General features: G+C 37.0%; 1 protein-coding gene across 1 annotated transcript; it reads left to right on the forward strand.

Annotated features, from left to right (window-relative positions):
• The first annotated feature begins 8,520 nt into the window (after positions 1-8,520).
• On the forward strand, positions 8,521-10,854 carry LOC110672744 (probable glucan 1,3-beta-glucosidase A). The gene is made up of 7 exons (XM_021835607.2): positions 8,521-8,723; positions 8,834-8,953; positions 9,041-9,238; positions 9,305-9,463; positions 9,658-9,827; positions 9,921-10,429; positions 10,530-10,854. The coding sequence occupies exons 1-7, from the start codon at positions 8,541-8,543 to the stop codon at positions 10,709-10,711; spliced, it is 1,521 nt and encodes a 506-aa protein (XP_021691299.2). The 5' UTR covers positions 8,521-8,540; the 3' UTR covers positions 10,712-10,854.
• Positions 10,855-11,889: the final 1,035 nt, after the last annotated feature.

Raw genomic sequence — 11,889 nt, forward strand, 5'->3', positions numbered from 1 at the left:
TCCGACTTCGAACGCGCCGGGATGCCCGACAATGGTGGGGTAGCCAAAACCTCGATCCACCCGAGACTTTTTCAGAGTGGTCTGTCGTCGGAAATTCACAGATCCGATCAACTGTCGAATTTCTGCGAATTGAGGATACCTACACGAAGCCCAATAATAATATATAAAAATCGTGGGTGTTACATTCTTCCCCCTTACGTAAAATTCGCCTCGAATTTTACACAAGGCGAATAAAGCACATGATTATACATTGAGCAGATATGGTACTTGCTACGCATATCCCGCTCTAACTCCCAGTGCCCTCTTCCACCGATCGACTCCTCCACAAAACCTTAACCATAGGGATCTGCTTTGATCTCACTGCCTCACTTGGTAGTCCACTATGGCTACAGTCGCTCCTCAAATGTCAAGTTCTCTTTTAGCTCTATCACATCCAATTGCAGACATGAGAAGGATCGGGAATGTATTTCTGAGCATGGAGATGTGAAACACGGATGAACGTGAGAGAGGTTGGGTGGTAGCTCCAACCGTAGGCAATCGCTCCAACTCTATCAAGAACCTCAAAAGGTCCAATATACCGAGGTGCCAACTTGCCCTTCTTTCCAAATCTCATGACTCCTTCATTGGAGAAACCTTTAGGAATACATAGTCGCCCATCGCAAACTCCACATCCTCCGTCTGGGTCCGCATAACTCTTACGCCATCGAAAGTCGTTCACTGATAAAATGAACTATCTCTGAAGTTTACTGAACTAGTATTACATCATGCACCTTCGATTCCACCATTTCTGTCCAACACACAGGAGACCTACACTTTATTCCATAGAGTGCCTCATAGTGAGCCATTCCTATGCTGTAGTGATAATCATATTGTAGGCAAACTCCACCAAAGCTAGCTGATCATCCCATTGACCTCCAAAATCCAAAACACACATGCGAAGCATGTCTTCCAGTGTTTGGATTATCCTTTCGGACTGTCCGTCTGTCTGAGGGTGGAAAGCCGTACTAAAGTTCAACTGTGTGCCAAGTGCCTCTGCAACTTTCTCCAAAATCAAGAAGTGAACTGGGGCCCTCTGTCAGATATTATGGAAGCCGAAACTCCATGCAATCGACTATTTCTCGAATGTAGAGCGCATACTGTGCCACGTAGTATGTAGTCTTCTGGTGTAAGAAGTGAGCTGATTTGGTCAAGTGTCTACAATTACCCATATCGAATCATATCCTCACGTGGTACGAGGCAACCTACCACAAAATCCATAGTGATCATTTCCCACTTCCATTCTGGGATAGGGAGCTCTTGCAGCTTCCCTGACGGTTTCTAGTGTTCAAACTTCACCTTCTGACAAGTCAAGCACTTGGACACAAAGTCTGCTATGTCTATCTTCATGCCATTCCACCAATAGCTATCTTTCACATCATGGTACATCTTGGTGGAACTCAGGTGGACACTGTCCAGTGTGTAGCGTGCCTCAAGCATGATTTCATTCCATAGGTTCTCCACATCGGACACACATATCCTAGAACCTTGCACTAGGGCGCCATCATTGGCAAATCCGAACTCACCACCTTCACCTTGCTGTACTCTTTCTATAATCTTCATCAATTGTTGGTCTCTGTGCTGGGAAACTCTAACTCTGTCCCTCAAGTCCGCCTCACCAAAAGTGAGCCAACAATACCCTCATCTGAAAGATCTAGGATTAAACCTTGATCCATCAACTCATGTACCTCCGAATCAGTCTCTTCTCTGTGAAATGTGCGCCAAATCGCTGTAAGATTTTCTCGCTTAAAGCATCTGCTACTACATTGGCCTTCCTGTGGTGGTACCTGGATGGGGCAATCATAGTATTCCGTAAGCTCCATCCATCTCCTCTGTCTCAAGTTTAAATCCCTCTGTTGGAAGATGTACTTCAAACTCTTATGGTCGGTGTATATCTCGCACACTTCACCATACAGGTAGTGTCTCCAGATTTTTAGTGCAAAGACTACAGCCGCCATTTCCAAATCATGGGTGGGATAGTTCTGCTCATGCCTCTTCAGCTGCCTTGAAGCATAAGCCACTACTTTTCCATTCCGCATCAAAACACACCCTAGGCCAACTCTGGAGGCGTCACAGTACACAGTGTATCCTTCACCGCTCATAGGTAGTGTTAACACAAAGTGGTTAGACACTCCTTATCCTCATCATTATAACTGACTCTATCGAACTCTCTTCCTGTCCTTTGCATCTTATCCACTTCCATTTTCCTATTTTTGGTATTGTTGGTATCATTTCAACCTGCTGTACTTATTCCTTAATTTTAGTCTTATCTCATCCTTACACCTTTTCCTTCAAAGATGTCTATCCCATCATCAACTTTAACTTTCTTTTTATTTCTTAGTCTTATCTTGAATACTAGTTTCATTACTTCAAGAATTCTAACCCTATGATTTACTCCTACCAAAGACATTCTTCACCTTATGTAACACTTATAATTACTCATAGAAATTTTTTTTTTCTTGTATCCCCTTTTTTCCAACTTAACTATCAGAACATTATCATTCCCTATCAGCCTTAGTAGGAAATTGCTTATCCTGGATGAATATGAGCCTCATAAACTATAAGTTCCATCTGAACTAACACGGCTTTAGGAAATATGTGTCATGCCTTAATTCCAAACAAGATACTTCACGTGTTCATTCTCCTTAATATAATCATATATACTGCCCATAGCTTTCTAAACTTCAACCTCAAATTACCCATCAGCAACAATTTCATCTATTGAATCTCAACCATAAATAGTACTTCCTCCAGCTCATAGTTTAAAACAGTTGCAAGCCTTAGTAGCTAACTCAATTTAACTCCTGTCATTACTCTGTTCGTCCTTTCATACTTAATACTAGGTATGCACTTACTGTCATTCTCATATCAGGAAATTATGTATGAATTTGTGCCCACTAAACTCTCAATAACTAGGTCTCCTTGACTCAGTTTCTGTTCCTTATATAACCTTCTAGAACCAAAAGTACAAGCTAAACTTGAAAAGAAAGAAAATATCCTCTTATATTCAACTACACCCGATTGTTATATTATAACGTTTCACCTAAGTTTCTTGGTCTTTCTCTCCAAATTTCATCATCTCCTAGCACAATTATGCTCTACCTATAAGGTATCATCTGCATGAACCCTTTACTGTACCATTTTCCTTCTTGACATAATATTTTATAATTTATTAACTTTACTTATACTCGACCTATGATTCATATCTGTCATCGTTTTATTGTGCCCTTAACTTTTGTTGATTCTGAAAGATTTCTCTCACTAATAAATTCTTCCAACACTAATTCCACCCTTATCTAGGGTCATTAATTTGATCCTTGAACTTTCTAGTGATTTATAACCATCCAGACTTGTCACTTTTCGTTCTACCCCTACTATTGTCCTGTCGTTATTGCTTCACTATAAAGTGATTCTGTTGATCACACTAAAAATGTTTGCCTGACATTCATATAACTACCTTCTCACTATCTCAAAAGTCTAACCTAAAACCTATGTGTCATTATCTATCATTCTTTTCCTCTCATCATACCTATTTGATCCCTTAGACTAACTTTTATTCAACTTACTGCTTACTAACTTCTCTTTCTCTACCTATTTAGGTAGTCCGCAATACCATCGCACACCTTCTAACATTTACTCATTATTATTGTATTCCATACCTCCATCACTTTTCTCACTAATGTGGTCCCATTTTGGGTTTTCCATCCTTGTCATTCTCCTTGCCAAGAATAACACTTAGCCTATCCTATATCTTAACTTTGTTCCTTTTATTATGCGCTCTTTAGGTTGTCCTTTCATTTATTTCCTTTGTCTTACCCAAAATAGAACTTGACTATTCTATCCCTGGTTCCATTCTTCTTCCTAACATAATAGCCGTATTTTGCTAACTATATCTTTCAGAGTCTCTATCGCGTGATCATATGTCTGTGCTACTCAGATTTGGCCCTTTGACCACTCTAGCTAGTACTTCCACTAGCATTTAGATTATATTGCATCTGCAATCAATTGCCCAAACTTTCATTCTGCACTTTCTTTATCCATTGGCCTTCTGTGATTTATCTTCGCTAATTTATTACTCTTAACACTATTATAATTAGATTATACTATTGTTTTGAATAATTTGAAATTAGAAAGGAACTCAAAGAAATTACAGTCATACTTTTATTGTATGATCTCTATTCTTATCCTTTAGCTTACATAATACCCTTACTACCTCGAGAACCGATTCTCATAGTAATTTTATTTATTATTATTATTTATTATTATTATTATTATTATTATTATTATTATTATTATTATTATTATTATTATTATTTTCCATGTTTACTCAATTCCAAAACTTAAGATTTCGGGCACCCAAACCCGTCATCCAATTCAAAGGATTTACATCCATCGTGATCGATTATATATGATTCCTATAATGGAACTTGTATCCTCTCCGTGATACCCGAGCCAACTACTCTCTATCACACTCTACACCCCATCCGGGACACTATTCCATAAGTCATCATTATCGTAATAACCTTGATCCATTCTCAAAAGATAGGACTATATCCTAACTTGCGCAACAAAGGTACTACATCTACCACCTTGCCGTAACCATGTCAAGTTAATGACTCTTTTATCATATCATAGCTCTATAAATCATCAATTCATAGTTTCACCTTCTCTAGGTAGTAGAGTTGTACTTTATTCCATCTTGATACACAAAAGATATACTATTAACACTCTATAATTGTCACCTTTACTTTGCAACTAGTCCAAACCTCAGTCCGATGGCAACTCTTGATGTAACTCTAGCTCATGTCAGTAATCGAGTCACTGACTCTAGTTATCACCCAACTGTGACCTTTCAATATTCTAACTCTAGACTCTTAGCCAAGAGTTCCCAACTCCTCTGCAAATATAGAACTCTGTTCTGGCATAAATGTACCAAAACAGAAGCCATCTCAAACACCCTCATTATGGAGCACCACGGGGATGCACGCAGCTCTACACAATAATCTCATGTCGGTACTGTAATCTGCAGCTTACAGAGCAGACATCGAGAACATTGTATAGTTACTACGATACGTCCTGACAGACTAGGTCTCCTAATTTCTTATCTCTCCTGAATCTTCTATTATCACAAACTTATTCTGACTGGGTCATCTACTGATGACTGCCAGTAGTGGTATCCTCATCCTTATCTAGGGCAACTGTACTTTTAAGACTCACTTTTATGTACTCGTGTCTTACACGAAATGGGCACACCATTTAAACCCATACTGACAAAAATATAACATTTCTTGGAGTACGTATCCTCATGATAGATCTCACATGTCTACTAACTCTATTTCACATTTCTGTGTACTCCACGAAAATCAAGACACTAACTGAGGTAATCTTATATTTCCCGAGGCATAACGTAGAATCTAGAAACAAAGAATTACAGGAAAAGACGAAACAGAATCCTATACTCCGCATGTGACTCCTAGTAGACTCTTCCCAACACTTAGATAATTTTTCCCTATGAATCTGGAGCCTAAGCTCTGATACCACATTTGTCACGACCCAACCTATGGGCCGGACCGGCACTAGGACCTGGGCCAGCCTAAAGCCCCCGAGGCCCGTAGTAAGCCTAACTGTTCATTAACCCAACTCTAAGGCCCATTTGGGCCCAGTATCAAGAAAACAAACGGACAGAGTCCGGCCATAAAATGGACTTTCCAACGGGGAGTTTTCGACTCACCCGACCTGTAAACACAATAAATACTCAATTGGGGAGCTCAGCTCACCCTCCACATACTCATATCCTCATAATAATAAATGGGAGCTCAGCTCCCTCATCCAATCCATCAAACATGCATATCATTATAAGTTTACAGGTCCAACATGATAATAATATTACAGACCATAATCAATAAATACTTCTAACACATGCGAAAATTCTAGGAGTAAATAAAATTACACAAATATTGATAAACAACCTGCGAAGTAGAAAAGCAGGTTAACCCAGAATAAAATATCCTCCTGTGGCCTGTAAAAATTTTTGAACAGGAGTGAGCGTTCGACTCAGAGAGTAAAATATCAATTTTAACCATAATCTCTATAACTATCTAAAACTAATGCACCCTGTAGAGTGAAATGCAACATCAACAACATTTTCACATCATAACATCAAAAAGGTAAATTTGGAGCACTCACGCACCCTGTAACATCAATCATAATATATGGGAGCTGATCCCCTATACAGCTCTCTTAAATCCAACCTGGTGCCAGCGAAGAACTCAGCTCGGACTTCCACTTAATAACCAAATCGAGGGTCCCAAATGAAGAACTCAAGCCGTGACTACCCCTCGAAGGATCGGGTCCCAGGGAAGAACTCAAGCCGTGACTACCCGTCCTATCCATAGTCCACACCACATCACACGCACGCCAACGCACGCACACTGCTCCAAATTACCGCAACAACATTCATGGCACTTTAACAGTTATCAATGCAACATAAATCGTGCCTAGAGTTTAACTACATAATTATATGCATATAAGTGATGCATGGGCATGCTGACATATAATAATATCGAAATTACAATTAAAATTAATATTTTACTCACAGACTTGACGGCAATCACTGTGGCGGCTGGGCGGAGGAAGAAGGCTGTCTCGGCTCACCTGAAAATTATATTATAATTATTTAATACAAATGACTCAAAACAAATCAAGAAAAGACCCAATACGTCCTAAGTCGTGCCGAAAATCCGGCAGAGTCTCCCTTATACCTAGGACCTACCCAACCTGCAAAAGGGCTCAAAACACACTTCTATATCCACAATCCATATATCCACAACTCAATCACATCACACAGCCCCTCCTGGGCCCATCAAATCAATCATTCATCACAATATGTAAAATTTCAATTTAGTCCTTATAATTAATCATTTTTGCAAAAACTGCTCAAATAAGCTCTAAAAATTATAAAACTCTGCCCCGCGGTCCTTAGAAATATTACTAAGCTATTGCAAAAAGAATCGTAATTTTCTAAGCTACCAAAAATATTTTATGGATTTTTAATCCTATTTAAGCACTAGAAAATTACGAAAAAGCAAGGTTCGGGTTTACCTTTGCCGATTCCGACTTCGGGAACGCGCTCGGGATGCCTGACAATGGTGGGGTAGCCAAAACCTTGATCCAATTCGGAGACTTTTCCCAGAGTGGTCTGTTCGCCGAAATTCACGAATCCGACAACCGCCGAATTTCCGCGAATTGAGGATACCTACACGAAGCCCAATAATAATATATAAAAAATCAGGGGTGTTACATATTTAAATTTTTTTAACCATTAAGCCATTTTCTTTTTATAGAGATTTACATAATTTTTGCTAAATTCAAAGTTTTTTTTTTCCATATTTGATAAGATCGAATCTTATTACAACGAATTCAAGTAATATGTATTCGACTTTAAGACAAATTTGAATTTAGTAAATAATACTCGGGTTGGATTTAGATTTTATGGATAGAATATTTATTATTTTGAATCTGTTTATATAAATACTTAATTAAATATAAAATGATTATTTTATAATAATGTTAATAAATTTTATATAATATAATTTAAATTAATAAATCTTAAATATTTTGTAAAATTATAAATTTTAAAATATAAATTTTTAATAAAAAATATATTTTTATTAAGATTATTAATTAAAATATATAAATTTAAATGAATTCAAACATTATTTTGTAATGATAATTAAATTTAAGATGAATTTAAATAATTAAAAATAAAATTTAATCTAATTTAAAATAAGCTCAGATATTATAAATATTAATTTTTACATATATTATATCTGCCCAATTGTGAAGCCTTCCTTTTTAATTCCGTGGTCCCAATACAGGTAAAGTTAGATATATGACTTTTTCATAATAAACCCTAGACAAAATTGAAGGAGTTCAATTCAACCTTTGATCCTTTAAATTCGAAAGTCAACTTCAAAATTTTTAGCTAGGTTCATTAATAAATCTTAATTAAAGCAAAATGAATGATCATCCATATATGAAGTCAACTTATTGGCTGCCCAACATAAAAAATAAAAAAAAGGTAATTAATTAAGCAAAAAGTGGAGTAATTAGGCAAAGCATTTAGTTAATACCAAAATTAAATGATGATTGAACAACCGCTCCAATATGCTTTTCCAAGATTATCTTGATTACTCCACTAATTCGGCAAGTGGGGGTTTTCACCTTCCATTGTACACTCTCAATCGTGCATAAATTTTTACTTAAATTTAATTTATTATTATATAATTATATGAAACTCGTATATTTAATTTTTTTGACAATAAAATTTTAATCAAAGCTGTATATCGATATTTCATCCTAACAGCGATGAAATTTTGACAAAAGAGATTCAACCATGCGATTGGTCAAAGGTTCTAGATATTGACTTCGCCTCTTCCATTTGCTCTTATGTATACGTGCTTATAAAATGTTGTGGCCGGCACATCAAAGTTAAACAAGAAAAAATGGCGGTCTTCTCTATGAAACAGCTACTAACCATTGTCTTATCAGCTTTAATGGTATCTCTCTCCCATGGGAGAGTAAATCCCAGCTTTAAAATTAAAGCAGTAAATCTTGGAGGCTGGCTTGTTACAGAAGGATGGATCAAGCCTTCTCTTTTTGATGGCATCCCAAACAAAGATTTCTTGGTTTGTGCATTATCGTTTAACAATATTTCGCATTGTCATTTCTGTTTTACCAGCCCCTCTAGAGGTTGTTTTCTAACATTGGTTTTCCTGAAAATGTTAATTATTTCCAGGATGGAACTGGACTTCAGTTTAAATCAGTCAAAGTTGGCAAGTATCTTTGCGCTGAGTTAGGTGGAGGAACCATCGTAGTCGCAAATCGGACGTCTGCCTCAGGCTGGGAAACATTTAGAGTAATTAAGTTACCATCTTCAGTTTCCTTCTGGTTTTTATGCATTGTAGTGATTGTAATTAACATATATCGTGTGTTGTGATTGAAGTTGTGGAGGATCAATGAAACCCATTTCAACTTCAGGGTATTTAACAAACAATTCGTGGGATTGGACACCAGTGGCAATAGGACTGACGTGGTAGCTATCTCCAGTACAACAGGAAGATCAGAGACATTTGAGATTGTGAAAAACTCAAATGATTCTAGTCGCGTCAGAATAAAAGCTTCCAATGGATTCTTCTTGCAGGTAGCTTGCTATCTCTCGTTCTTACTATGGATAATTTCCATTTACTTAGCCGGTTGGCAATTGCAGGTGAAAACAGAGGAGCTGGTGACTGCTGATTATGCAGGTGACAGCACATGGGGAGACGATGATCCATCGGTATTTGTCTTGGGAATTTCTGGAAGGCTGCAGGGAGAGTTCCAAGTCGCCAACGGCTATGGCCCGAAACTAGCCCCACAAGTTATGAGGGTATATTGCTCGAATCTTTAGCTTAACATTAATTAAGCATCGCATGCTGAACTATTTCAGAATTTGTGGCCAGGAGCAAGGATCAGATCCAAAGCATGCACTTTATTAATTAATGTAATGTCAGATTTTCAAAGGTCATAGAAGGGCGCCAAATTTAGCCTAAAATTTGCAAATTTGATGATGCTCCATTTCAGGAACACTGGAGGACATTCATAGTGGAAAAAGATTTCATGTTCATATCTGAAAACGGACTAAACGCTGTAAGAATACCCGTTGGTTGGTGGATAGCAAGCGATCCAGCACCTCCAAAGCCTTATGTCGGAGGTTCCCTTCAAGCGTTAGACAATGCCTTCTCATGGGCAGAGTATGTAAAATTACTTTGTTTACTATCAGATCAGTTGTTTAATTTCCCATCTCGAATTAAGCCTCAACACCCAATAATGCATATTGGTTGCAGGAAATATAAGTTGAACGTTGTAATTGACTTACATGCAGCCCCTGGGTCTCAAAATGGTTTTGAACACAGCTCTTCCAGAGATGGCTCTCAAGAATGGGGCCTGACAGATGCAACTATACAACAAACAGTTGATGTTATAGACTTTCTCACTGCGAGATATGCCAAGAGCCCAAGCCTGTACGCAGTAGAGCTCATAAACGAGCCTCTCGCACCAGGAGCAACTCTAGATAGCGTGACCAAGTATTACAAGGCTGGTTACAATGCAGTTCGCAAGCACTCCTCAAGCGCTTATGTGGTCATGTCAAATAGGCTAGGACCAGCTGAACCAAGAGAGCTATTCCCTCTCGCTAGTGGCTTAAATGGAACTGTAATTGATGTCCATTACTACAATCTCTTCTCTGATATATTTAACAACATGACCGTCCAGCAGAACATTGATTTCATCCACACTAATCGGTCGGCTCAGCTGAACTATGTCACCACATCAAATGGCCCTCTCACCTTCGTTGGTAGGCACCCATCAATTCATTATTTCTCATAAATGAGCTTTGCTTTCTGCGCCTATAGATTAATGAGTGCATATACATGTATATATATTTGGTTTGGCAGGAGAGTGGGTGGCAGAGTGGCAAGTTTCAGGGGCAACAAAAGAGGATTACCAGAGATTTGGCAAGGCCCAGTTAGAGGTATATGGGCGTGCAACTTTTGGTTGGGCTTATTGGACTCTTAAGAATGTGAACAACCACTGGAGCCTGGAGTGGATGATCAACAATGGTTATATCAAGCTTTAGGTGCTAGCGTGAAATTTTTACACTTTTCCTTTTCGAAAAATGCTAATGCAATATCCTGATTACAAGATCATAAATGAATAACTGTATTTTATGGTAATAAGAGGGAAGGATAAATCACTGAATATATTTTAAATTTTGAATAATGATTTGATTCTTATATTTTACTTCAGTTAATAAATTTATCCTCTATTTAAATGATGTCTAATTTACTGGTAGTTGATCTTCGACTCTATTAGAAAGATTGATAAAAAAAAAGAAAAATTAATGGCAAATTTACCGTCAAGGTAATTTAAAGTCATTTTAGCAGATGAACATGAAAGAATGCAAAATCTCTTCCTGGGAAAGTTCTTTATTGCCCATACCAAATTGAACTTGTTTTCTTCAACTTAAGGAGCTCTCAGCTTCCCATTCTGCCATCGATAAGTCTCGCTCGCATAAGAAGACCCAGATAGTGAAATCGCAAAAGCAGGACCCTATGCCTAGTAGCTCCAAGAATTTAAGAACAAAGCAGGTCACTAGCCAAATAAAAAACATCAATGTGAAGCCAAATATCTTCCTCTGCGTAGCCATTTCTCCTCCACCATATCCATCAAATTGCAAATTAATACAATTCTGCATCTTGTTTCTCTCTCTTTTATCTGCAACTTTCTTGTCTGTCTTGAAGAGCCCAGTACAGGATCCTAGAATTTTGACATAAAATTTGGGAGGACCCTTCACTGTTGCAGGAAAACTAGCGTTTGTCATCACATTACAGATATCACCGTTATTAACTGTGACGAAAGGAGAAATTTAATTTAAGATGATTTAATTAAGATATAAATTATAAAAATAATAAATATATATATATATATATATATAGTAAAATTTAATTTTAAAAATCTGAGCAAAGATTTTTTTTTAAATTAAAATTTATGAATAAAATAATAATTTTAAGACAAGGTCATTCCTCTCTGTGAATATTATTTTCTTTGTTATATTTATTATAATAAAATGACTGATAAATAAAAAAAATTATAATGAAAACATTTTGCATTATATGATTAAATAAAATTATTATCTATTAATAATGATTAAATAAAATTATTATCTATTAATAATTATTAAAATAAAATATTGCCTACTTCTCTCTTATTTTTTTAATCATAGCATGCTCATGTTTATGAGAGAATTACAAGTAA

The sequence above is a fragment of the Hevea brasiliensis genome, chromosome 12 (assembly GCF_030052815.1).
Source record: "Hevea brasiliensis isolate MT/VB/25A 57/8 chromosome 12, ASM3005281v1, whole genome shotgun sequence".
Taxonomy (NCBI): Eukaryota; Viridiplantae; Streptophyta; class Magnoliopsida; order Malpighiales; family Euphorbiaceae; genus Hevea; species Hevea brasiliensis.

Coding starts and splice junctions, on each gene's coding strand:
- LOC110672744 (XM_021835607.2), top strand. CDS start 8,541: ATGGCGGTCTTCTCTATGAAACAGCTACTAACCATTGTCTTATCAGCT. Junction 8,724..8,833: donor TCCCAAACAAAGATTTCTTG/GTTTGTGCATTA, acceptor AATTATTTCCAG/GATGGAACTGGACTTCAGTT. Junction 9,828..9,920: donor AATGCCTTCTCATGGGCAGA/GTATGTAAAATT, acceptor TATTGGTTGCAG/GAAATATAAGTTGAACGTTG.